A 25953-nucleotide genomic window follows, 5' to 3' on the forward strand; every position below is an offset into this window, starting at 1 on the left:
ACTTTGCTTTTTTTCTCCTGGCCTCCCTCACAACGCCTCTGGGGCGCCCTTTTCAGCACCGCCAGCCGCGGACAGCTCTCTCCGGCCCCGCAGGAGCAGCCCGGCCCCCCGCGCCGCGGACGATTGGCTGAAGCCGCCCTCACTATCAATCAGGCTCCGGGGGGTGGGGGAGGCTGGCTCTAGCGGAGGCGGAGTGGGGAGAGGAGTCACAGGCCGACTGGTCAAGGGATCAGCAGACAGACGGACTGGCCGCAGTGTCCCGGTCCTCAGTCCGCGAGCGCGGGCCCTGTGCACCAGTCTGCGCGCTCGCCCCGCCCCTTGTCTTGCCACGCCCCTCCCTCAGCCCCCGCCCCTTCTTTCCCCCGCATTGCAGGGCGGCTGGAGGTTGGCACAGTGTCCCCTGTGCCCCACGTGGCGCCCCGTCGGGGCGGGGAGGGGAGGCAAATCCGGAGACGAACCCCCCCACCCCGGCTAAGATGCGACTGCCACTGGGTGGGGGCGGGGGGTAGCTAAGCTGAGATGACTGTGGGGAGGGGTGACGTCAGGGTGAGTGGGAGCCAAGGAAGGAACGAGTAGGAGAGAAGGAGGGAGGGGGAAAGAGAGAGTCAGAGAGAGAGAGAGAGAGAGAGAAAGAAAGAGAGAAAGAAGAGACCAGCGGGTCGGGTCGAGGGAGAAGGAAGGGCAGAAGGGGGGGAAGGGGTTGGAAGGAGAGAGAGAAGCCGCTGCGGAGGACAACTGGTTGCGGGCTCTCGGGTCTACGGGTCCAGGTAGGGTAGGAACTGGTGTCGGGGGAAGCTAGAGGGAAGGGAGGGGGAGCTAGAAGAGGGGCGGGGAGGAGAGGGAGGAGAGAAGAAAGGAGAGGGGAAGACTGAAAGGGTGGAGAAAGGAGAGGCTGAGGGAGAGAAACAGCCGGAAGGAAAAAGGAGAGGGGGGTGGGTAGAAAGAAGAGAGTTGAAGGAGAAAGAGGTAGAAGGGGAGAGAGATAGAAGGAAAGAAAGAGAAAGGAGGACTGGGAGGTACTTGAAGGAGGTGAGAAAGAGGGAGATACACTGAGGTGAAGAGAAGACCTCAGAGGGGAGAGAACCCAGAGTGGGAAATGTGGAGGGGAAACAGCCCAGAGGGTAACCTGGGAGCAGCCACAGAGGGTAACAGTGGAGAACTGGGGGGACAGGGGAACTGGGGTCTGGAAGATGCCCCGGGCCTCCTGGCCAGGGCCTCCCTGCCTATCATGCCTGCATGGCCGTCGCCCTTGGCCTCCTCAGCCCTCACCCTGCTCCTTGGAGCCCTCACTTCTCTTTTCCTCTGGTACTGTTACCGCCTGGGCTCCCAAGACATGCAAGCTCTGGGGGCTGGGAGTCAGGCTGGGGGTGTCAGTGGAGGGCCTAGGGGGTGCTCTGAGACTGGCAGGTCAAGCCCAGGGAGATCTGGGGAGCCTGGGGAAGGACCCAGGGCCGAAGGCCTAGTGAGCCGTCGCCTGCGGGCCTACGCCAGGCGGTACTCCTGGGCTGGCATGGGTAGGGTGAGGCGGGCAGCTCAAGGTGGCCCAGGCCCTGGGGGAGGGCCAGGGGTCCTGGGCATTCAGCGCCCAGGCCTGCTTTTCTTGCCGGACCTGCCCTCAGCCCCCTTTGTGCCACGGGATGCCCAGCGGCATGACGTGGAGCTCCTAGAGAGCAGCTTCCCTGCCATTTTGCGGGACTTTGGGGCTGTGAGCTGGGACTTCTCAGGGACTACTCCTCTGCCTCGGGGCTGGTCCCCACCCCTGGCCCCCGGGTGCTACCAGCTCCTGCTGTACCAAGCAGGCCGGTGCCAACCCAGCAACTGCCGCCGGTGCCCGGGGGCCTATCGGGCACTGCGGGGGCTGCGGAGCTTTATGAGTGCCAACACCTTCGGCAATGCTGGCTTTTCTGTCCTCCTGCCTGGCGCCCGACTTGAGGGCCGCTGTGGGCCCACCAATGCCCGGGTCAGATGCCATCTGGGTAAGTAGATGCTGACTACAGACAACCTCTTTGCCTCCATGATTCCTCCTCCAAACTCTCTTCTCTGCCACCAGAGCTCTCTACACTGTGCTCCTGATCATGCCTCTCTTCTCAGCAATCTTCCATCACTTCCTGTTGCCCACAGCAGCATTTCCTAAGCTCGTTACCTGCCAACCATCGTCATAAGCTTTGCCATGGTCATTTACCACCCGGACTATGTTTCTTGATACTGATTCCCCCTGCATTTGTTTCACTTATTTAAAAGGGATCTGTGGGGATCCCTGGGTGCCGCAGTGGTTTAGCGCCTGCCTTTGGCCCAGGGCGCGATCCTGGAGACCCGGGATCGAATCCTACGTCGGGCTCCCAGTGCATGGAGCCTGCTTCTCCCTCTGCCTGTGTCTCTGCCTCTCTCTGTGTGTGTGACTATCATAAATAAATAAAAATTAAAAATAAATAAATAAATAAATAAAAGGGATCTGTGTAGGGACGCCTGGGTGGCTCAGTGGTTGAGCGTCTGCCTTCAGCTCAGGGCATGATCCTGGAGTTCCAGGATCGAGGCCCACGTTGGGCTCCCTGCATGGGGCCTCCTCCCTCTGCCTGTGTCTCTGCCTCTCTCTCTCATGAATAAATACTCTTTTTTTAAAAAGGGATCTTTATAAAACAATGATAGTATTACTTGCACTAAATAGAAAGTACTCTTAAAGACAAATTCAAACTTAAAAAAAAAAAAAGCTTTAAAAATTCTAGTTAAGGGCAGCCTGGGTGGCTCAGCCGTCTAGCGCTGCCTTCAGCCCAGGGCGTGATCCTGGAGACCGGAATGGAGTCCTTGTCAGGCTCCCTGCCTGGAGCCTGCTTCTCCCTCTGCCTGTGTCTCTGGCTCTCTGTGTGTGTGTCTCATGAATAAATAAATCAATCTTTAAAAAAATAAAAAATAAATTAAAATTCTAGTTAAATACTCTAGCCTGAGACTGAAGCCTAACCTCTCTTCCTTTGGAAGGGAACAGTGTTAGTGGGGCGTTAAAAGTTATGATAGCACCAAACTGAGATTCCCTTCTTCATGTTTTAAAGACTGAGAGAAAATGGAGAAGGAAACAGTTTTGTTGTTTAATGCAGGGTTACTTAAAGCCCTGTTACCTAAAATCATTTCCTGTGCTACCAGTTTGATGCGTCCTCCACTTCAAAGCACACTGGCTTCAGCGTCAAGGCCAGATTCTTTCTCCCACCTGTTCCCTTCCTCCCCTTCCCTTCCATCACCAGGGATCAGATCATGAGAGCCTTCTGGCCGATCCTGGAAGATGCCACTCCGCAGCCTAGAATGTCTTTCTCCCTTATCACCTATCACCTCCTGGAAAACTCCTACTCAGCCTTCAGGACTCCCACTTCCAAACATCACACCTCCTCTGGGAGGTCTTTCTTTCTTTCTTTTAATATTTATTTATTTATTTGTTAGAGAGAGAGAGGCAGAGTCACAGGAGGAGGGAGAAGCAGGCTCCATGCGGGGAGCCCGACTCAGGACTCCATCCTGGGGCTCCAGGATCGTGCCCTGGGCCAAAGGCAGGCTCCAAACTGCTGAGCCACCCAGGGATCCCTGAGAGGTCTTTCTATTCTCCATCATTAGAAGAGCTGGCTGCTCGGTTTTGTCGCAGTACTTTACCGTGTTGGGCAAAACACCAACACTTTACCGTGTTGGTCCTTGGGCAAAAATGGACTGAATACTTTTATACTGAGGGCCTCATAGACAGTAAGTAGGTTCTTGTGCTAAACTGGCAGAAGCCCAAGAAGAGATGTCGCTTCCTCCAGGAAGCCTTCCCTTTCCTTTGGAACTGAGAGCTTGTGCTTTGCACTGCCTTTCCCCTATCTCCCAGCACTTCTTTCATCTGGTACTGTATTGTAAATCCGGGACACCTTCAAGAGAGCAAGGAGGGACACCATGTAGGGCTTTTTGAGACCTTCAAACTGCTTTTTGACTGACTGGGGTGGGCCCCTTTGATGGAGGCAGGGGTGTTGGATGCCTGGTCTCTTTCCATAGGCCTGAAGATTCCTCCTGGCTGTGAGCTGGTGGTCGGGGGTGAGCCCCAGTGCTGGGCTGAGGGACACTGTCTACTGGTAGACGACTCCTTCCTGCACACAGTGGCTCATAATGGTAATGAGCTCCCATTCTACTAGGGGAAATGAGAGACTGAGTGAAGGGGAATAGATTAGAGGCTGTGGGATCAAGCCCAACTGGCATCCGGTCCTAGCACTAGCATTTTCCAGCTGCTTGACTTTGAACAAGTCCTATAACTTCCCCAAACACCTGTGAGGTGAGGCAACCACCTTCTTTACCGGGTGACTCAGCACAGTGGTAACAGTACAAGGCCCTGGACCTGGACCACCTGGGTTCCCGTCCCACCCCTGGCATGTACCAGCCATGTGACCTTGGGCAAGTTATGTAATCTCTTTGTGCCTCAGTTACTTCATATAAAATGGGAATAATCATGGCAATGACTTGTGGTTTGTTTGGATGACTTAGAGTTAACACATGTAAGGGGTTGGAATAGTGCCTGGCACTTACTGACAAAGTACTGGCTGTTGTGTGTATGTGGTGAGTGCTCTGGCATATCAGTAGTTAATGTCAGCTGCTCTCTTGTCTCCATACCCTTGTGCCCTAGGCTCCCCAGAAGATGGGCCTCGAGTGGTCTTCATCGTGGACCTTTGGCACCCCAACGTGGCTGGGGCTGAGCGCCAGGCCCTTGACTTTGTCTTCGCACCAGACCCTTGAAGCAAGGGACTCCCTTCAGATGTCTAGGCTGCAGAAGTGCCGCACTCAGGGACAGCTTGAGTAATAGCCTGCACCTCCTCTCCACCGCAGGGCGGGGGTGGTGGGGGGGGGGTGGTGGTGCTGAGGGTGGGAACTGGCCAGCCTACACTGAAATACACATTTTAAGTCCTCTCCTAACTCCTGACTACCTTCTTCCAGCTACCAGCCCAGTAAAAGGCTTGGGGCAGGGGCTCCCATCCTCTCCCATCCAACTAGCCAAGTACCTCCTTAACACAAGCCATCTCCCTGACCCTCTCCCCTGGAGCCAGCACCAGACCCTCAACTCAACTTTATTCCAATAATTTAATAGAAAATTAAAATAAATAATATGAAATAGATTGCGAAGATGGCTGAGCTGGTGTAAGCCCAGGCCAGCCTAGTACAAAGTTAAAGGGGTGGGGGAAGGGGGAGGGAGAGAAACTACCCTGCACAACGGTGGGGAGGTGGCTCAGAACATGGTAGGTGTCAGGAACGGCTGGCATGACACTTTGGCATGTATAATGTGCTGAAAAGAGAGAAAGAAAGAAAAAAGGGAATTCTAAATCATTATAAACCAGCTGGAGAGGGAAGACAGCAGGATAAGGATGGGATGAGGGGACAAATGCAGGCCTTCTGAAGGGTTGTGAATGAGGAAGGGGCTGGAATGTACCGTGCCATTAGCAGTGAGATGCAAAAGAATGGAAAAGGGACAAGAAGAGGACCCACGACTTGGCCAGCAAAGCCGGGGGCAAAAGTCAGGGAAGGGGAGGGAGAGAGAGAGGAACTGTGTTCTGGTGGCAGGTGGAAGACAGAGAAAGGTCAAAGCTCAGTCCTTGAAGACAATCTGTTGGCCATGGGGACGCTCATCATGGGTGATGTGGCGCCGGACGTGGATCCTGCGGACCCGGTGCTCACGGTTGTCCTCGTCCTCCCCTCGGCCTGCCCCACCACCTCCGGCTGCACCCCCTGTGGCCTCCAGGAGGGCTGGGTCTGGGCCCCGGGGAGTCTCGTAGATCAGGATGTTCAAGGTCTCTTCAAAGATCCGGGCCTCTGGGAATTCCACCTGCAAAAGGCCGGCAGCCCCAGCTCCTACCCTATGATCCAGTTCCACAGATGCCTCCCCCAACCCCACTGCCCCACTACCAGGAAGTACACCCCCGAGCCGTTGCAGCCGCAGCTCCTCTGTCCTGACTACCTATCCTCTCTGCCAATCCCTTACTCAGCAAAGACATACTTATCCTTCAAGGTCCAGCTCTGGAGTCAGGCAGTTACTTGTTTTCTCTCCTTTGCTGCCAAGTCTCTTGGTATGTTCTTTCCCTTGACAAATACTCCTAGTGACTGCACCATACCAGGTGTCGTTCTAGGTTTTGGGAGTGTAGCAGTGAACTCAGCGAAGCTCCTGTCTGCAGGAAGCTTCCCTTCCAGGGGAGGGACACAGACATATTTGTAATAAAATATAATCTCAGATGGTGGTAAGCATTACAGGAAAAAATACAGCAGAAAAAGCAGGTGGGGATGCTCATGGCCATGAATATTACAACTTTAGAGAGGGTGTTCAGAGAAGGCCTCCGTGAAAGGGTGACATTCAACCAACAGCCAAAGGAGGGAGGGAAGGAGCAACATGGGTAAATAGAGAAAGGGCAGCCTGGGGTACATACAACAGCAAGGCTCAGAGCTCCAGGGTAGGAGTGCATTTAGTATTGCATAGTATTTGAACATCTGCAGGAAGGAAGCAGAGCGGAGAGAAAGTAGAAAGGGGTGAGGCAAGGAGGTGCTGGGAGAGTCCCCTTATGTAACCTGGAGGGACAGAGCTAACATAACTTTTAACAAGCTGCATTTTCATTACTGGTTTATCTTCCTGTCTTCCCAATTACAGTGGAAACTTCTTGGAAGCTGCTTGGAATTCATGCATGCATGTATTCAAAAAATGTTTCCTAGCTTCCATTGTGTGATAAGCACCTGCCCAGTGCTAGAGAGATTGGAAGAAAAGCTAGAGCCCTACCCTCAAGGAACTAATCTCTTGCTACTGACGTGAGACCCCCGGCCCCACCCCAGCCTCTGCCCACTGCAGATTAGGAAGGAAGTAGGACCACCTCTGGGGTTAAAAGGTTGAAAGTTCATGAACAAAAGTATCCCAAAGAAATCTGTGCTTGGCTTGTGTCTTAAAGATTGAGCACAAGTTCATTAGGCAGATGCAGATGAGGAAAAAGTCCAAGAGGGATGCTAGTGCAAAGACTGGGAGGTATGAAATTGCGCTGGGTGCTCAGAGATTTGTGTATCTGAGGCACTTCCCTCATATCAAAGTCAAAAGGGAGCAGATGACACGAAAGAGGGCTGGTACTTTACTAGGCCTTTCAATCACCTTGATTTCAAACCTGGCGCCGTGCTTAGTGCAGAGTAGGTTCTGGAAGTATCTGCTGGGGACTACCATGTTCAGGACTCAGGACTTACAAACTCAGTGTGTTCTAAGAGACCTGTGTGTTCTAAGGCCTTGAGGTTTTAAGAACCTATTTTGCATCAGGGACCATTCTGAGATTTTAACATCTATGGTTTTTCTATATGGAAAAATGCATACACACTCCAAACCCGCTTACCACTTCAAGATGGCCTTGAGACCCAAATGGGCTTGGTAAAGAATCCCACTCTAATCCAACACCCTCACTTCACAGCAGAGAAACAGAGACCCACAGAAGGAGGGTGATTTGCCCAAGGTTCCCCAAGACCCTGGAACTTGAAACTGCAGCTCCTGATTCCCAGGACTTTCCGCTGCCCGGTCTGCTGAGCTGTCTTTGTCCAGGGTCCTGGTGCTGCCCACCACCACAGCCCTCCCTGACCAGGCCCTGAATCCCCTCTGACCTTGGTCTGCTTCTTCTCCGTGGCATAGACAATGGAGGTGCAGCACACCTCGGCGATTTTGCGGCCCTGCCCGTAGAAGGACCAACAGCAGATCTCATCCCCCAGTACATCCTTGAGGAAAAGCAGCCGCCCGTGGAAGCGCAGGGCCAGTTTGTCAAACAGCTCAATGTTCTTAAGGAGGTTGTCATCCGAAGTGCTGAAGACCAGGGGACCAGGAGGCCTCAGTGCACTGGTTTCCTTCCCTCTGTCCCTCTAGCACAGAGGCCTGCCTGCCCTGCATACAGGTCTTGGGGTTCAGCAGAGAGCTGCTTCCACCCTGGGCCAGGCTAAGTGGGCCTTAGGGAAGAAGCAGAGCGGAGCAAATCCCAGCACAGCAGAAGGACTGCTGTGCAGGACCTGGAGCCCCAGCTGCACCACTTCTTTTAACTGAGTGATGTGAGGCAAGTTATTTCACTTATTGGTGCCTTGGTTCCCCCATCTGCCAAATGGAGACAGTAGTACCCCAAAGAGTTGGGCCGATTATGGGAGCTACTATGTGTAAAGCATGGAAAGCAATGTCTCTGTTGTGGAAAAACCCTCTGTAAATGCTAGCCACTGTCATCTGATCCTCGGTGGAACCATTTCCTGGTGAACACACTGAACCTTGGGATGAAAATGACCTGCCCCATACCCAGAGCTGGAATCTGCACCCCGGCAGGCAGGCTGGCAGGCAGGCACTCTGTCCCTCTGGGCGGCCACAGCCCCCGCCCCCCAACCCTGTGCACCTCCCCACCCCGCGGCCATCACCTGGTGTAGGAATACTTGTTGTTACTGCGGTTGTGCAGGAGCTTCACCACGGGCTGTGGGGGTAGAGAGCAAGAAGGGCGGGGGTCAGGCTGCAGGGAGAGGCCCCCAGCTTCCACCCTACAGGACACAGGGGCCTCACCTTAGAGGTGCTGGCCAGGAGCTGCTGCTCCTCCCGGGGAGATGTCACCGTGGGGATGAGGCACAGCGGGGACAGGTTCTCCCTTTTTTGCTAGAGAAGAAGCGGAAGGTGGTTAACAGCACAACCAAAGGTCACTCACTCTCCTACTTAAAAGGTGTCCAAAGCTGCTCGTTGACTTTAGGGGCGGGGTCCAGACTCCTTAGTGGTCCACAGAGCTCTGTAGGATCCAACCTCTCTGATCTTGTTTCTACCATTCTCCCCTGCTTGCTGGGTTTCAGCCCCACTGTGGCCTGTTCCTTGTACCCACTCAGCCCTTTGCTGTTCCCATGGCCCAGAATTGTCTACACTGCTGTGTGCTTGGCTAGTTCCTTCATACCATTCAGATAACTCAAAAAGTACCCCTCAAAGGATGCTGGTCCGTCTCCTAAAGATTCCTGACTAGGGAAGCCCAGGTGGGGCTCAGTGGTTTAGTGCTGCCTTTGGCCCAGGGCATGATCCTGGAGACCCAGGACTGAGTCCCACATCAAGCTCCCTGCATGGAGCCTGCTTCTCTCTCTGCCTGCATCTCTGCCTCTCTCTCTCTCTTTGTCTCTCATGAATAAATAAATAAAATCTTAAAAAAAAAAAAAAAGATTCCTGACTGAAGCAGCCTCATCTACCTCCTTTACACATTAGCAGCTCATTCTTCACGGCACTGAGTTCCTCACATTTTCTCCTCTCCTCACATTTTGTTGTATGTTTGCTTGTGATCTGTCTTTTCTCAACTAGGGAGTGCCTGCTATACAGTACATGCTCAGTGTCTGTTGAATAAATGAACCTGGCTGGGTGGGATGAGGCATGAGGCAGAACCAGATACATGAACTTCTTTTCCCTTTTCTGTCTTCCAGAATCTTTATGCCAAAACCCCTTTTACTTCTCTCAACCAGATCTTTTTCTCAACCGGAAATTCCAGAAGACTTTTTTTAAGAGACTTATAAGACTTTTTCTAACATTAATATGGAAGAATTAAAGTCTACTATTACTTAGGTTAATTTTTAAAAAGAGCCAAGAGGAAAGACTGATGCTATCATATATTAAGATATTCAATAAAGCCATACTAATGAAAACAGTATGGTTTTGGTTTTGGGAACAAACGAAAAACCAATGGAACACCAAAGAGTTTGGAAATGGGCTGATGTATATATGAGAACTGGTATTTTTTTTTTAATTTTTATTTATTTATGATAGTCACAGAGAGAGAGAGAGAGAGAGAGAGAGAGAGAGAGAGAAGCAGGCTCCATGCACTGGGAGCCTGATGTGGGATTCGATCCCGGGTCTCCAGGATCACGCCCTGGGCCAAAGGCAGGCGCCAAACCGCTGCGCCACCCAGGGATCCCGAGAACTGGTATTTATAAAGGACACCACATATCAGTGGGGTAAGTATGGAGTGTGTGTCAGTTATGGCTGTGTAATAAACTATTCCCAAACTTAGCAGCTTAAAGCAACAATATTTATTATCTCAGTTTCTGTTGATTAGGAATTTAAGAGTGGCTTAGCTGGGCTGTTGTGGAATAGGTGTACGTCTTGAGGTTGTAGCTAAGTCAGCCAATGCTGCAGGAATCTGAAGGCATGCCTGAATCTGGAGGATCTGTGACAGAAAGCTTATACATATGGCTGGCAAGTTCATGCTGGCTAGCATCAGGAAACAGCTGGTCCCTGTCATCTGGACCTCTCCAAAGGGTTGCCTAAGTGTCCTCACAACATGGCAGCTGGCTTCTCCAGAGCAAATAATCCAAGAGCAAAGTGGAGGCTTCAATGTCTTTTATGACCTAGTTTTGTCAGCCCTGCTCTGTGTGCAAGGAAACTACCAAAAGAATGAATACCAGGGAATAAGAATCATTAGAGATTGCCTTGGAGACTGGCTCCACAGTCTGATTGATTCAAATCCTTCCCATTGAAAACCACACTCATCCCCTCCTATGATATCCCAAAGTCTCATCCCATTATAGCATCAGCCTGAAGTACAGAATACTGTCATCTAAGTCAGTCTAGATGGGGATGAGGATCCTTGGGTATAGCTCCTTAAGTACATTTCCTCTGGACCTGAAGACCTGTGAACTAAAGACACAAATTCTCTCTCCCATACACCTAATATGCAGTGGTGGAACAGGCATTATGATAAACACTGGAGTTACTCTTGTCTGGAATGCTTGGGGGAAGGTTGGTGGCACATACAAGTCACTGTTTCATAGAAATTCTTTTTTTTTTTTTTTTAAGATTTATTTATTTATGATAGACATAGAGAGATAGAGAGAGGCAGAGACACAGGAGGAGGGAGAAGCAGGCTCCATGCCGGGAGCCTGATGCGGGACTTGATCCCGGGACTGCAGGATCGCGCCCTGGGCTAAAGGCAGGCACTAAATCGCTGAGCCACCCAGGGATCCCTGTTTCATAGAAATTCTGAAAGCCAGTTGGACAAATGTTGGGAGCTAATGCACTCTTGCCCAGAAATGATTCTCTATGGCTTTTGGCTCTGCCCTGAACCGTCCTTCCTTTTCCATGAAAGCCAGTCCATGCTTGCAGCTCCACGGTTTTCGCCTGTAAAGAGGTCCAAAGGCCTCTTCTCTTGCTCCATCTCTGTCACTTTCGCTCCAAGCTGGCAGTTTCTGCCAACATAATTCTCGTAAAAACGTAGTGGGTATCTTGCGAGTCTTGGGGTTCAGTTCACTGGATGATCCCACACCCACAAATTTTTGTGAGATACGCTCTCCTCTACTTTGAGGGTGTGCTCAGACTGCTGAGGGGCACCACCCTTCAGCTTCTTAGAAGCACTGTTGTTTGAGCAGCAGTGCTGAGGCATTTTCTGGGATATTTCTGAAGTCTTAACAAAGGCTTTTAGAATCACATCCTCGGCTTCATCTTTAGAACATGTTTTACTGAGAATGCCCTGTATCTGATCTTGGCCTAGAAGCTTTTTGTGAATTGTAGCATCATGTGTTATCTTGAAAGGATGGGACTTTTCAAACCCAGTAATTCCTGCCTTCTTGTTTTTCCTCTTGCTTACTCTCTCTTCTATTTCACTATCAGCAACAAAACCTTCAACATTCTTTTTTGGAAACCTCTTTAGCTATATCACCCAATTCATTAGGTATGTTTTCTACTGTAGGAGACAGTGTTGCTGAACTCTTGCCTCTACATGACAAGGGTTCCCTTTGTGCCAGTTTCCAGTAACATTTTCTTCCATTCAGCCTCCTCCAAAGTCATTGGGCTTCTATGAACAGACCCTCTAAAGCTCTTCAGGCTTTTAACATTCTCCTCAAAGTCCTGCCAGCTGGTGCCCACTTCCCAATTCTAAAGCCACTCCATATTTTAGGCTTTTGTTACTACAGAACCCCACTCCAGATACCAAATCTGTTATCTACTGCTGGGTAACAAATGACTACAGATTTAGCAGCTTAAAACAATAAACATTTATTATTGCACACAGTTTTCATGGGTTGGGAACTTGAGATTGGCTCAGCTGGGTGGTCTGGACCAGGGCCTCTCATGAAGTTGGGAGTCCAGATGCTGGCCAGGGCTGTAGTTATCTGAAGACTTGATTGGGCCTAACAAATCCACTTGAGATAGTTCACCCATATGGCTGGGACTCTGTGCTGGTTATTGACAGGGGGCTTCTGTTCCTCACCAAGTAAACTCTCCTTTGGGTTGACTGGGTGTCACGTGGCAGCTGGCTTCCCCCAGAATGAGTGATCCAAGACAGAGGCAGAAATTGCAATGTCTTTTGTGACCTAGCTTTAGAAGTCATACACTATCACTTCTGCAATATCCTATTGGTTACATAGGTCAGCCATATTCAGTGGGGGAGGGGACTACACAAGAGCCCGAATAAGGAGGAAGCAAGAATTGCTGGTGGCTATCTTGAACACTGGCTACCACAGAGTGTTTAGTAGATGGCATTGGAAAAACTAGCTCACTCTACGGAGGACAAAAAAAAAAGTTAAATCCCTTCATAATTCACATTTAAGACCATGAATTCCATTTAGATTAAAAGACCCATATATGAAAGATAGAACTATAAAACTAGTAAAAGATGTAGGATGGGATAAAAAATCTTCCTAAAGAAGATATGCCACTAGGTTAAAAAACAAAGAGGAATTTGACATTAAAATCAAGATTTTCTCCAGTTGACAATGGAAACTGTGACTTTACAAATAATCCCAGGTAATAATGCTAAAAGAATGACAGAATTATAATTACTCTACAACCCTAAAGAAATGATTGATCCATAAGGATTCTCAATTGGTGGTGTGGCTGATAGGTAAGTGCCATTCACAGTTACCTATCAGTGCCTACACAACATCACACAGATTACTTCATGGTTGGCAACAAAGAAATGGAAGATGTAATGATAATGGAGGGATCCAATCATCATCACGAATCTAGGGGCCAATTCTGAGCATTACCAATGATGGGTCATATTAGCAGCAGTATTATGGATTTCTCAATACAACACAATATGAAATACATAAAAATTGGGCAGCTCAGGTGGCTCAGCAGTTTAGAGCCTGCCTTCAGCCCAGGGCCTGATCCCGGGGACCCAGGATCAAGTCCCATGTCAGGCTCTTTGCATGGAGCCTGCTTCTCCCTCTGCCTGTGTCTCTGCCTCTCTCTGTGTGTCTCTCTCATGAATAAATAAATAAAATCTTAAAAAAAAGAAATATATAAAATTACCTAAATTTTATTCTAACCAAAATGTTTAGTATCAAGCCTTTAAATCTGCTGTTGGGGCACCTGGCTAGCTCAGTCAGAAGAGCATGCGGCTCTTGATCTCAGGGTTGTGAGTTTAAGTCCAATTTCTACCGTAGGTGTAGAGATTACTAAAAAATAAATAAATAAACTTAAAAAAATAAATCTACTGTCTAGTTTCCAGAAAACACAGAATAGGGTACAGTACTAAACCAAATGATACCACAAGGAATCAGCCAGGCAAATATGGAAAACAGATCACTGTGCAGGACAATTGGCAGTCTCTTTTAATAAGTCAGCATAAATAAAAAAGGGATGGTTTGGGGTTGGAAGAGACTTAAAGAACATAATAATCATATGTAATGCAAGGATCTAGACTGGGTCCTGGTTTAGATGAATCAGCTATAAAAGATGTCTCTGAAAAAAAAAAGATGTCTCTGGAACAAATGGAAAAATTTGTATATACTCTGGAAGTTAGGTAAAAGGAAATTTTATTGACATGGAAAGATGGCAATTATTAACAAACAAAAAAAAAAGCAGATTACAAAACAGCACATACAGTATAATCATATATATTTTGGCAAACACACACATGCACGCGCACACACACACGAAGACCTTGAAGGATATTTGGAATTTTTATTTTTTATCTGTGTTTTCTAAATTTCTACAATGCATACATATACTCCTTTAAAAATAATAAATGGTTATAATAAAAAAAGATTTCTATCCAACAACAGATGCCACAGACAGGTGACATTTTAAGAGAAAATACTGGCAACAACTAAAACTGACTAAAATTTATCTGAAACAGATTTTCTCAACTAGGATTCTTCATCTGAATCTCAAAATCCAGGAAATAATTGCAGTACCTATTTTCTCATCTCTTCCAAGAATGATAGCAAAGTAGTACCATTCTACAAACATACGAGGAAAGTAAATTTATTATGTACAATACATGTGTTAGGGCTTAGTTCTCCCTAGGAACTAAACTAAAATATGCAGACATCTTCTCCAAACCAACAAGAAAAAGATAGGAAACTCAGTCGAAAATTTGGTAAAGAACATGAATAGGCAATTCACAGAAAGGGAAACCACAAAAGCAAGTAAAGCATATGAAAAGATGCTCAATCTCATTAGTAATTAGAGGCATGCAAATTAAAATGAGATCACTCTGTACCAACCAGACTGACAAAATTAGAACACTGGATGATGCCATGTGTTGTTGAGAATATGCAGAAACGGGATCCCTTTTGCATTGCTGATCAAGAGTATAAAGTGCTACAGTCATTTGGGAAAGTAATCTGATGATACTTGCTGAAATTCATTTGTATGTGTTCTATTACCCTGCAATTCCACTCCCAGCTACAAACATGAGAAACCCTGGCCCAGGATCCACAAGGGCACATGTATAAGGATGCTCATGGTGGCAGGTGGCACGGTTTGTGGGGGAGGGAAGTTGGAGGCAATCTAGGTTTCCAACCTCAGGGGAATGTATAAATAAAATATGGTGAATACATGCCATAGATTCTTGTGCAGCAGTTAGAAGCAAAGAACTAAATGTACAAATAGCAGCATGAATAGATCTTGAAAAAAGTGTTGAATTAAGAAATACACAATTCATACCTCAATGCCATTTATGGAAATTTAAAACACGTACATATACAAAATGAGGCTTTTAGTTTTTCAAGGGTACAAACATAATCTAAGTATATGTATCAAAATGTCAGAATTAGAGGGGTACCTATGGGTAAAATGGAAGTGGGCAAGGAACTGGGAATGAAAGGGAAAAATAAAGAGAGAAAAGATCTGTAATGAGACCAATGATGATTAAGTACCACATGCTGAGGAGTATGATGAACCCAATTCTCTACACCTGAATCTTAAAAACAAAAACCTCCAAATGAACATGCAAACTCTGAGTGGGGTGAGGATGGGAACAGTGTCAGAGAAATCTGGAAAGGAAGCAAGAAGAGCACAGAGGAAAAAACACTGCACCTAGCAATCAGATAAGCTGGGGCTGACTCTGAGCTCTGCGGCTTACTGGCTCTTTGACCTTGGATGCATCCTTAACTTCCTACCTGTATATCGAACAGGGGTACAAGATGTACACACAAGCAGATAGCAGAATAGCTCCCAACGCACAGTGGGTGGAAGGTAACACTGAATAAATGTACAACTACAGAGCAGGAACCCACTTTCAAGATTATTTAGTTCAATGGTTTTCCAACTGCAAGTGGTAACCCATTAATGAGTCATGAAATAAGTTTAATGGGTCCAAAGAGCATTAAAAAGAAAGAAAACAATATATCAGCATGTATTTCACTAAAAGTATCATTTTATAAAATGTTTACTTAAGTTATATATACGTGGGCATAAAATGCATTTTTTCCCCTATAGGTTGCAGTTTGAAAAACATGGATATTGCCCAAAAGAACTCTATACTTTTGTTTTTTTATTTTTTTTTAAAGATTTTATTTATTTATTCATTCATGAGAAACAGAGAGAGAGAGGCAGAGACACAGGCAGAGGGAGAAGCAGGCTCCATGCAGTGAGCCCGACGTGGGACTTGATCCTGGGTCTCCAGGATCATGCCCTGGGCTGAAGGCGGCGCTAAACCGCTGAGCCACCCAGGCTGCCCTATACTTTTGAATTTCAAGAACCGATATGTATTCACCAAGATAACAGAAAACTGTTTATAGTCGCCACTTTTTAATATATAAAGGGCACTAAAAAAGAAACTCTTATAATCTCCTAGTAATATTGTATCATAAAAGAAGGTACATTTTTAACAATGTAAAAATAGAACAAAATAAAAGGCTTTATGTAAAACTCACTACAGTGTACATATTTTTCTTGTTTTCCTATCTTTTGGAACATGAGAACAGAATGCCAGAGGTAGGAACTGACTTAATCAAGGTCACTCAGTCAGCTGTGGTAGAGGTGACACTTAACCCACAGGTCCTGGCTGTGCTTTCTAAGCTCTCTTCAGAACCCTGAGATCCATAGAAGAGAAGCCCAGAAGTTGGGGCGTGGAACCCCCAATCTGTCTTTTGGGGAGCAGCTCTGATTCTAGGATTTCATTGCTAAAAAAGAAGTTAAAAACAACAACAACAAAAACCTGGCTGGGGGTGGAATACTGCCTCCCAGGACAGGACCAAATCACAGAGATCATTATATTCTAATTTAAAATTGGATTTTTTTTTCCTAGTGGCACAGGGAGTTATTTAAGATTTAGGAGCAAAGGGGAGACTAGACTGTTTAAGGATCATCACTCAGGTGGTAGTGTGATTGCCGGATTAGCCAGGTAGGAACAGCAAGGAGAGAACAGTCATTTAACTACTGTAACAGGGACCCCTGGGTAGCTCAGCGGTTGAGCGTCTGCCTTTGGCCCAGGGCATGATCCTGGAAATCAGAGGATCGAGTCCCACATCAGGCTCCCTGCATGGGGCCTGCTTCTCTCTCTGCCTATGTCTCTGCCTCTCTTTGTGTCTCTCATGAAAAAATAAATAAAATCTTAAACAAAAAAACTACTGTAATAGTCCTGGCACGAGGTGGTGAGGGAGGTCCTTCCTGAGGTAGCAGGAATACACAGGAAAGCACCTCCAACCAAATTTTCTGTAGTTATGGCTAGTCACAGCCAGGCCATAGGGAGCCTCTCCAAACAATACCCCAGATACCTCCCCTCTATTTTTTAATGTGCTAGTATCTAAGTGCTTAGACAGCTCTCCCAGAGACATGGGTATAAGGTGGGACCCAGGGCCCCTCACCTGCAATGCTAGCTGGCAGTCCTCAATCAGACCCTGTACCAGGTAGTAGCGTGCTTCGCCTAGTAGCTCCCCCAGTTCTCTGGTATTATCAGGCAGTGGCACGGACCCATCCCGCAGGTAGTTGAGGATTGTACCAAAGTGGCGGCCGCTCCGGTCAATCAGCACCCAACCTGGTGGAGTGGAGACAGGCAAGAGGAAGGATGGCTTTGCAGGGGGCTCTGGAGCTACTAAATTTTTATGAAAAACAGATTCCAAAGCTACAGGTCTGAATACTGATCTGTCTCAAACCTTTGCCACATCCAAGAAAATCCCTTTAAAACATCTCCAGTGAGTTTTCCCATAGACCCCTTTTTAACATTCGTAGACACAGAGAATGAATTCCTTTCCAGGTCTGTTCTGAATTGAAAAAGTTCTCACCATGAGAAAATGATTGCAATGAAAATGATTACCTTACCAACAAACTCTAACCTTTGGCATTAGTTCTGACTGCCTTAATTAAAATATCTACCCCACCCCCCAGTTCACTACCATTTCAACCTTTATATTATTCATAGAACTTCACACGTATTTTTCATATGTGTATTTGCTTATTATTTTCCTCCTGCCCCCACAAAAAAGTGAAGTCTATAAGACTAATCTTGTCTGATTCATTTACCAAAGTATCTCTGGCACTAACTGGCACTTTACAAATACTTGTTGAATAATCAAATCCTTCAACCTCAGATATTTTAAGATTGAACTCCATCGCCCAAATTTTAATTTTCCTGCTCTTTACTATCATTGTTATACCCCTCTCAATACCTTCCCCCACCCTCACAAAAACTACAGTTCCACCTGGGCATGTGGGTTCCAACCCTGAAGGCAACACTCCAAGAAGGTAAGGTTCACCTGCCAAAGAGAACTGTCCACCCTTCTCTCTGGTGTCCATGGCAAACCCCCAAAACAGCCTTTTTCTACAGTCTGCATTTACAAATGGATCCCTAGAGCGTACGGGGACCTGTGTTGGAGGAATACAGAGACAGACAACTCCTCCAGGCCGGTTGTTAGCAGTGCTGAGGTAGAGAGGCAAACATAAGGCTGGGCAGTTGGAAGGAACATGAAGGTTGCCTGGAAGGGTGCTGCTGGTAGCAGGACTGGTTCCCAAGTCGTCTGAGCTGAGGAGTAAAGGGTGGGAGAATTGGAGGGGACTGGTAATAAAAATTCGGAAGTGACGTGTTGAATTACTTACCACAGCGCGTGTTGGAAGCGGGCATGTGATGTTCCCTTAAATGTTGGTTATTGCTAGGGATAAAGGACTGAGATAGGAGGGGAATTATGAATGAGGAAGGGGCGATGAGACTGGATGGGGGGGCTGGAGGGAGGTGAAATGAGTTGACTGCACGGTAGAGACGCGAGAGAGGGGATATGAGGAGACTGGGCGAGGGAAGGCAGACGGGGATCTGGAGGATGGAGGACCACACAGGTAAGTGCGGCGCGGCGTACCTCCCGCGTCAGTGAGCACCTCCGCGCGGCCGCTGAACATGGCTTTGAGCATGGTGTCCTGTCCCGTGAGGGTGCGCAGCGTGGTGTAGTGCAGCGAGCCGCCCACATTCAGCTTCACGTACTTGCTGTTCGGGGTCAGCGGCTTGAGACCGTAGGCGGCGGAGCCAGGCTCGAGACCCGAGGGCTTGGGGGCTTCCAGGGACGGGGCCTCGGCCGCCGCCGGGCCCGAAGCCTCGGCCGACATGCCGGGGACTGGCGGCGGACGGCGCGATCCTAGGCTCTCTCCGCACCCTCCGGCGGCTCCCAAAGACCCCGAGACCCGAGCCGTCGGAACAGACAGCGAGGTCCACACGACCACACGCCGCGGCTACTCCGCCGCAGCCCTCAGCCCCATCACGCCGACGCCGCCCGGAAGCCGAGGCTGAGCAGGTGCGCAGGCGCGCCAAGGTCCCGCCCCTGACCTCGCGCGCCGGCGGTGCGGAGCATGCGTGGTGACCTAGGGCCCCCGTGGAGAGGTAGCGCGCAGCCTCCGGCGGGGTGGGATCCCGCGCGACGTGAGGTACTCGCGCGGGTCTTGGACAGTGGTTGGAGGACGGGCTCCGCCACATGCCTGCTGTGGAAAGCGAGGTCGCCTCGCGGTGGTTGAGTCTCTGCCCTCAGAGCGCTTCGCGGGCGTGAAAGGCAAGGTTTCCGCCTCCCATCCCCGCGCTTTTGACAGACTGCGGAGAGCTTCGAACAAAGCACCAAGGGAGACTTGTACAAGAGGCCAAAGTGAGGTGGCCTCCTTAGAGAGGTGACAGTAGTGCTAGGACATGCAGGGTGTGTGTAGTAGGTAAGGTCGTCAGGAAGTGCGTGCCTGAGGAAGTGATGCAGAGCCGAAGCTGAGAAGACGAGGCCACACTAAGGTGTGAGGGAGAACTCCAGGCAGAGGGAAGTGCACACACACGGACTCCAGGCAGAAACACGCCTGTGGTATTGAGCAGAATGAATGTCAGGGATGGCTGCAGCGGCCAAGCAAAGGTTTTAGAATCCCAGCTAAGGTCTCGAGACGCCCAATCCCGAAAAAAAGAAAGAATAAGTCAGGGACATGTTATTGACAGGAAAATGTACTGAGAAGTGTTTATCTGACTGGATCTACGTTCCGTTGAGAGGCTGATACTTCAGAGATTTAACAAAGGATCTTAATGTCTAGCATGGGGGTTTGCTGGAGGGAAAATGTAAACAATTTCCACTCTCCCACAAGTTCATTGGGTGATCCTAGCCAAGTCACTTTTCTCTGGGCTTGGTTCCTATTTTGCTTAGTGTGGGGTGCAGATTTCAATGCCAGGGAACAGTTAGGAGTGTACATGAGTGGGGTGGGGCATTACAAGGTATTGGGGAGTAATGGAGCCTGTGGTGACCCAGAGAGCTCATGTTTTACCAAAAGAGGTTGCCAATTCTGATTTTTCAAGTGCAACTGATTTAAAAAAAAAAAAAAAAAAAAAAGGCAGCCCAGGACAGCTGGGAGCTAGTTTACACTCTCCCTGTGGAAACCTTGGTAATGCTAGGAGCAGGCCTGGCACTATCAGCTAGGCCATGGCACTCTGACAGATTGAGAGAAAGACCATTTCATAATTATTTCTGAACACAAAACCAACATTGCCCAAACACAAAAATGACCAAACATAACCCCTTCTCCTACAGTTTGAGTGACTGCTGCTTCTTTACCAAGTACAGCTTTTTAAAAAAAGATTTTAGTTATTTGACAGAGAGAGAGAAAAAAAGAGAGAGAGAGAGATAGCACAAGCAGGGTGGGCAGGAGAGGGAAAGGGAGAAGCAGGCTCCCTGCTGAATAGGGGGCTTGATCCCAGGACCCTGGGATCATGACCTGAGCAGAAGGTAGATGCTCAACCATCTGAGCTGCCCAGGTTCCCCTAAATATAGCTTTAATCCTAATCCATTCCTTCTAACTTCTAGATGAGATTTATTAAGATAACCAAAAAGAATTATCACCGCTTCCTGACAACATCCAACCTGAAGCAAATCTCCCCTTTCTTGAGCTCTCCTCGAGAATCTAACACAAGCCCAAATCCTATAATAAGTCCTTTCTAACACATTTTGCTGAGATGTCCATGATGGGTTCCCCATGGTGTGCCATCTTCCTTGTTCAACCACAGGTGTGCTCCTGCTGGTCTTTGGCTGGAGGGCATTGTCAGAAAAGAGGAATCTACAGAGTTTCAGCTGAAGCCTTCACAAACTTGGACTGGGACCCTCAACTCTAGTAATAATGTGCACATCTGAAACACTTTGTGTCTCTAACTGTTTGAGATGCCATCCTGCCCATGGCTGGGAGGTAAGTTCTCACTAAATGTGAGCTCTGATGTTTTATTAAGACCCTTAAGTATTGAGATTTTGTTTTCCTTGCAAAAAGGTCCCCTTTGGTTCATGGTTATACAATTAGATTTTTATTTTTATTTGGTTAAATTGTTTTTTGGCTTTCTATATCTGCCCCTATGATCTGTCCTCTCTGGTCTATTGTTTTGAATGCCATTTGTCTATAAGAGGAAATGTTTCTAGGGAAAGGACAGATATGCAGCCCTGAATGTCTAAGGACATCACAAATCTATTATTGCTCAAACTCTAGTGATTGAACACCACTTGTCCCTCTAAGAAGCTGGAGTCGCCAACCACTCAAGGGTCATATAATTAGTTAGCATGCTTGAGTGTTACTTGTTACCAGAATAAACCAGACAAATCACTCCATTAACCAATGTCTAGTAAGTCTGTACTACAACCAGTCTTATAGACTGTGGAATTCAAAAGATCCTCAGACCAGTGTCTTTTGGATAAACTTTGCCTCAGATTGCCATTTCATTTACTTATTTAAGATTTTATTTATTTGAGAGAGAGAGAGAGCACGAGCACATGATCAGAAGGGGAGGGGAAGAGGGAGAGGGAGAAGCAGGCTCCCCACTGAGCAGGGAGTCCTGGGCAGGAATTGATCCCAGGACCCTGGGATCATGACCTGAGCCAAAGGCAGATGCTTAACCGAGCCACCTAGGCACCCCTTAGATTGCCATTTTAAATTGCTATAAGGAATTTTTCCTCAATTTTGTGTTCCAGGGAACTACTTTGTTTCATTCTTTTCCCCAGAATCAGGACATTTTTCTGGCCCTGTCAATGATAATTGGCTTTTGGCCAAGTTCTGCAGATACAAGGTTGCACAGCACTATCCTTATGGAGCCTTGTCTCACCTAAAACTGGGCCAAATATCTGCTTCCTCCTCACAATTACACTAATTTATACCCTTACCTCCCTGACAGAATCTCACTAGGGACAAGTTAGAATTGTAGCAGCCCTAACAATTGTTTATTTGAGAGGTACCTCAGAACAACAACAAGAACAAAAACCAAGAAAAAAAGAAAAGAAACCCTCATGAGGAGATTGTCTTGTTTGTTAAAAGGAGATATTTTGGGGTCCCTGGGTGGCTTAGCGGTTTAGTGCCTGCCTTTGGCCTAGGGCGCGATCCTGCAGTCCTGGGATCGAGTCCCACGTCGGGCTCCTGGCATGGGGCCTGTTTCTCCCTCCTCCTGTGTCTCTGCCTCTCTTTCTATGTCTATCATAAATAAATAAATCTTTTAAAAAAATAAAATAAAAGGAGAGATTTTATGGGGTGCCTGGTTGGCTCAGTCAGTAGAGCATGGTACTCTTTGATCTCAAGGTTGTGAGTTCAAGTACTACATTGGATGTGGAGCCTACTTCAAGAAACAAACAAACAAACAAACAAATGGAGGGCACCTGGGTGGCTCAGCAGTTGGGCGTCTTGCCTTTGACTCGGGGCGTGATCCTGGGGTCCTGGGATTGAGTCCCACATCGGGCTCCCTGCGTGGAGCCTGCTTTTCCCTCTGCCTGTGTCTCTGCCTCTATGTGTGTGTGTGTGTGTGTCTCATTTTATTTATTTTTTCATGAGAGACACACAGAGGAACATCCTTTGTTTCCTTTGTGGGCACTGAAAAGTGTATTTATGTAATAGGCTGTGTTATAGTACAAGATAAGAAAAGGCCTTAGTTCCAAGATACAAGAAGAGCTTTTGGCATAATCCAGTATCTTTATTTTTTTATTATTATTTTTTTAATCCAGTATCTTTAAATGTTAGTTTGCCATGTAAAAATAATACCAGCACAATATTCTGGTTGGTATAAGATCAGGGTTAGTTTTCTCATGATTTAAACCTTCATATTTTTTATATTGATTTTTTTTTTAAAGTAGGCTTCATACTCACCTGGAGCCCAACATGAGGCTTGAACTCACGACCCTGTGATCAAGTCATGAGCTGAGATCGAGAGTCAGATGCTTAGGGGCACCTGGGTGGCACAGTTGGTTTGGCTTCTGACTCTTGGTTTCAGCTTGAGTTGTGATCTTGGATCGTGGGATTGAGCCCTGGGTGGAGCTCCGCACTCTGCTTAAGATTCTCTCTCCCTCTGCCTCTACCCCTCCTGCTCGTGCTCACTCCCTCTCTCTCTTGAATAAATAAATAAATCTTAAAAAAAAAAGGTGCCTAACCACCTGTGCTACCCAAGTGCCCCTTTTTATTGATTTTAAAAGTTAAATAAATTATCATAGTTTTTACATATGATTTACCTTATTTTTTTCTTTTTTAAATAGTTACCATGTTGTACATTACATCCCCAGAACTTATTTGTCTTATAATTGGAAGTTTGTACTTCTTGACAACCTTCATCCACAACCCCCTGCCTCTTTCAACCACCAATCTGTTCAGTTTCTATGAGTTTTTGTTTGTTTTAAGATTCTACAGATAAGTGAAATCACATGATATTTCTCCTTCTCTAACTTATTTCACTTGGCATAATGCCCTCAAAGTCTATCCATGTTGTCACAAATGGCAGGATTTCTTTCTTTTTTATGGCTAATATTCCACTGTGTATACCTGCCACATCTTTTTCATCCATTTATCCAATGGACACTTGGGTTGTTTCCATATCTTAGCTATTGTAAATAATGCTTCTATAAACATAGGGTTATATGTATCTTTTTGAATTAGTATTTTCATTTTCTTTGAATCAATACTCAGTAGTAGAATTATTGGATCATATGGTATTTCTATTTTTGAGGACCCTCCATACTATTTTCCACAGTGGTTATGTCAGTTTACGTTTGCAATGACTGTGCACCAGGGTTTCCTCTTCTCCATATCCTCACCAACACTTTTTTTTTTTTCTTGTCTTTTTGATACTAGCCATTCTGACTGGTGTGATGTGATATACCCTTGTAGTTTTGGTTTGCATTTCACTGATGATTAGTGATGTTGAGCATCTTCTCATGTATCTATTGGCCATCTATGTCTTCTTTAGAAAAATGTCTATTCAGATCCTCTGCGTATTTTAAAATCAGATTGTTTTTTGGTGTTGTATACATTCTTTATATAGTTCAAATATATATTGGATATGCCATTTACAAATATCTTCTTGCATTTAGTAGGTTGCCTTTTTATTTTGCCAATAGCTTCCTCTGCTAAAGTTTTTTATTTTAGTTTAGTTTCAATAGGTTATTTTTTCTTGCTTGAGGAGACATATCTAGAAAAATGTTGCTAAGGCTGATGTCTAAGAGATTACTCCCTATGTGTTCTTTTTTTTAAAAGATTTTATTCATTCATGAGAGACAGAGAGAGAGAGACAGAGAGAGAGAGAGACACAGGCAGAGGGAAAATCCAGCTCCATGCAAGTAGCCCAACGTGGTACTCGATCCCAGGACCCCAGGATCACGCTCCGGGCTGAAGGCAGGCGCCAAACCGCCAAGCCACCCAGGGATTCCCACCCTATGTGTTCTTTAACAAGTTTTATGGTTTCAGGTCTCACGTTTAGGTCTTTAATCCATTTTGAGGTTATTTTTGTGTATGGTGTAAGAAAGTGGCCTAGTTTTGCGTGTGGTTGTCCAGTTTCCCCGACACCATTAATTGAAGAGACTGTCCTTCCCTATTGTATATACTTGCCTCCTTTGTTGTAGATTAATTAACCATATAAATGAGAGTTTATTTCTAGGGTCTTTTCTGTTCCATTGATTTATGTGTCTGTTTTTGTGCCAGTACCATACTGTTTTGATTACTGTAGCTTTGTAGTAAAGCTTGAGATCTGGAATAGTGATACCTCCCATTTTGTTCATCTTCCTCAAGATTGCTTAGGCTACTCAGGGTCTTTTGTGGTGTCATAAAAAATTTAGGATTCTTGATTATTTGGTGCTTTTTAAATATACTCTTAGTCATTTTTGGAAAGAGTCCTTATTTTTTAAAAAAGGTTAACTTTCTAATAACCATTGTTGCTCATGGCTGTGTGTTTTTACATTGCCTATAAATTTTTTTTTTAGATATTTGTTTCTTATATATTGTTTCCTCTGTAACTATTCTTTATTTTGCCTTTCTAAAATTCAGGCCTCAAATTTAGACTAATAACACTTTCAGCCTCTTTTTTATGCCTAAACTATCTTTGGATTTTCTAAAATGGCCATTAAGTAACACAGAAATCTTCTTTATTTTACTTTAAAAATCATTTTATTTATTTATTCATGAGAGACACAGGCAGAGGGAGAAGCAGGCTCCATGCAGGGATCCCCATGTGGGACTCGATCCCAGGACTCTGGGATCACTCCCTGAGCTGAAGGCAGACACCTAACCCGTTGAGCCACTCAGGCATCCCTTCTTCCTTACTATAGAAAATGAGGAACAAGGGATCCCTGGGTGGCTCAGCGGTTTGGCGCCTGCCTTTGGCCCAGGGCACAATTCCCGAGTCTTGAGATCGAGTCCCGCATCGGGCTCCTGGCATGCGGCCCCCCCTGCCTGTGTCTCTGCCTCTCTCTCTCTCTCTCTCTGTGTATATCGTGAATAAATAAATAAAATCTTAAAAAAAAAGAAAATGAGGAACAATAGGAATAATTAGGTTTATCTGGAATTATCCAAATTTTAATGAATTCAAAACTATTATGAGAATTCTTTTGTCTTCTATATGCATAATTTTAAAAAAATTACTGAATCAAAGAAAAGCTTTCTTCCTGATATTTACACATGAATAAAGTATAAATTAATATAAATATCAGTCAATGATTTTATACTTTTCAGTTAAAAAAAGGCATAGTAATTTTTAAGCACAAAGACTGGTATAACTATCTACAAAAAGATCTGTTTCCAGGATTTTAGATCCACAAGCATCTTCCCCTTTTGTTCATGAAAATTCTGAACAAGTGTTAGGGGTACTGGTCAATTACATGGGGGATCATCAGAAGCCTACTGCTTATGCCAGTTTTTCATTAGATACAATAGCCAAGGCATATATACTTTGTCTAAGAGGTATAGAAACATAGGCAGAATGTGTGAAACTTTCCCTTGATTTAGTTCTAAGGTCTCTGCTAACTGTATGGTCCCCTATTTTAAAGACTCGTCTACTGACAGGA

The 25953-nt window shown here is 46.4% G+C and overlaps 3 protein-coding genes across 7 annotated transcripts in view; 2 read left to right on the plus strand and 1 right to left on the minus strand.

Moving 5' to 3' along the window:
- Positions 1 to 823: 823 nt before the first annotated feature.
- ASPHD1 (aspartate beta-hydroxylase domain containing 1) lies at positions 824 to 5114 on the plus strand. Of its 2 annotated transcripts, XR_003123827.3 has the most exons (4): positions 824 to 1976; positions 4006 to 4119; positions 4628 to 4797; positions 4936 to 5114. XR_003123827.3 is itself a non-coding variant. In XM_025415797.3 (3 exons), exons 1-3 carry the CDS (start codon positions 1097 to 1099, stop codon positions 4735 to 4737), a joined length of 1104 nt encoding a protein of 367 aa, XP_025271582.1. In that variant the 5' UTR covers positions 824 to 1096; the 3' UTR covers positions 4738 to 5114. The 2 variants fall into 2 exon arrangements, 1 of the variants encoding a protein (XP_025271582.1); XM_025415797.3 differs by having other exon boundaries at positions 4628 to 5114.
- KCTD13 (potassium channel tetramerization domain containing 13) lies at positions 5061 to 18948 on the minus strand. 3 transcript variants are annotated; one of them, XM_025415800.3, is made up of 6 exons: positions 18514 to 18948; positions 17032 to 17201; positions 8537 to 8626; positions 8398 to 8450; positions 7612 to 7807; positions 5061 to 5281 (listed from the first exon to the last, which is right to left on the minus strand). In XM_025415800.3, exons 1-6 carry the CDS (start codon positions 18755 to 18757, stop codon positions 5225 to 5227), a joined length of 810 nt encoding a protein of 269 aa, XP_025271585.1. In that variant the 5' UTR covers positions 18758 to 18948; the 3' UTR covers positions 5061 to 5224. The 3 variants fall into 3 exon arrangements, with proteins under 3 accessions (XP_025271585.1, XP_025271584.1, XP_048966832.1); XM_025415799.3 differs by having other exon boundaries at positions 5061 to 5818; positions 18514 to 18946; XM_049110875.1 differs by lacking the exon at positions 8537 to 8626 and having other exon boundaries at positions 5061 to 5818.
- Positions 18949 to 20682: 1734 nt separating this feature from the next.
- TMEM219 (transmembrane protein 219) overlaps positions 20683 to 25953 on the plus strand; it is a 49050-nt gene continuing 43779 nt past the window's right edge. For both annotated transcript variants that reach the window (XM_025415803.3, XM_025415805.3), the window contains exon 1: positions 20683 to 20845. The gene's annotated coding sequence lies outside the window, so the exon portion shown is untranslated. The remainder of the gene's footprint in view (positions 20846 to 25953) is intronic.

This window comes from Canis lupus, chromosome 6, assembly GCF_003254725.2.
Source record: "Canis lupus dingo isolate Sandy chromosome 6, ASM325472v2, whole genome shotgun sequence".
Taxonomy (NCBI): domain Eukaryota; kingdom Metazoa; phylum Chordata; class Mammalia; order Carnivora; family Canidae; genus Canis; species Canis lupus.

Bases quoted from the DNA above. Each gene is read 5' to 3' on its own strand.
- ASPHD1 (XM_025415797.3), top strand. From the start codon at position 1,097: ATGTGGAGGGGAAACAGCCCAGAGGGTAACCTGGGAGCAGCCACAGAG. The intron at 1,977-4,005 runs GTAAGTAGATGC...CTCTTTCCATAG, and splicing joins CCGGGTCAGATGCCATCTGG to GCCTGAAGATTCCTCCTGGC. The intron at 4,120-4,627 runs GTAATGAGCTCC...CTTGTGCCCTAG, and splicing joins GCACACAGTGGCTCATAATG to GCTCCCCAGAAGATGGGCCT.
- KCTD13 (XM_025415799.3), bottom strand. From the start codon at position 18,757: ATGTCGGCCGAGGCTTCGGGCCCGGCGGCGGCCGAGGCCCCGTCCCTG. The intron at 17,202-18,513 runs GTACGCCGCGCC...CCACTCCACCAG, and splicing joins GGTGCTCACTGACGCGGGAG to GTTGGGTGCTGATTGACCGG. The intron at 8,451-8,536 runs GTGAGGCCCCTG...CTACCCCCACAG, and splicing joins TCCTGGCCAGCACCTCTAAG to CCCGTGGTGAAGCTCCTGCA.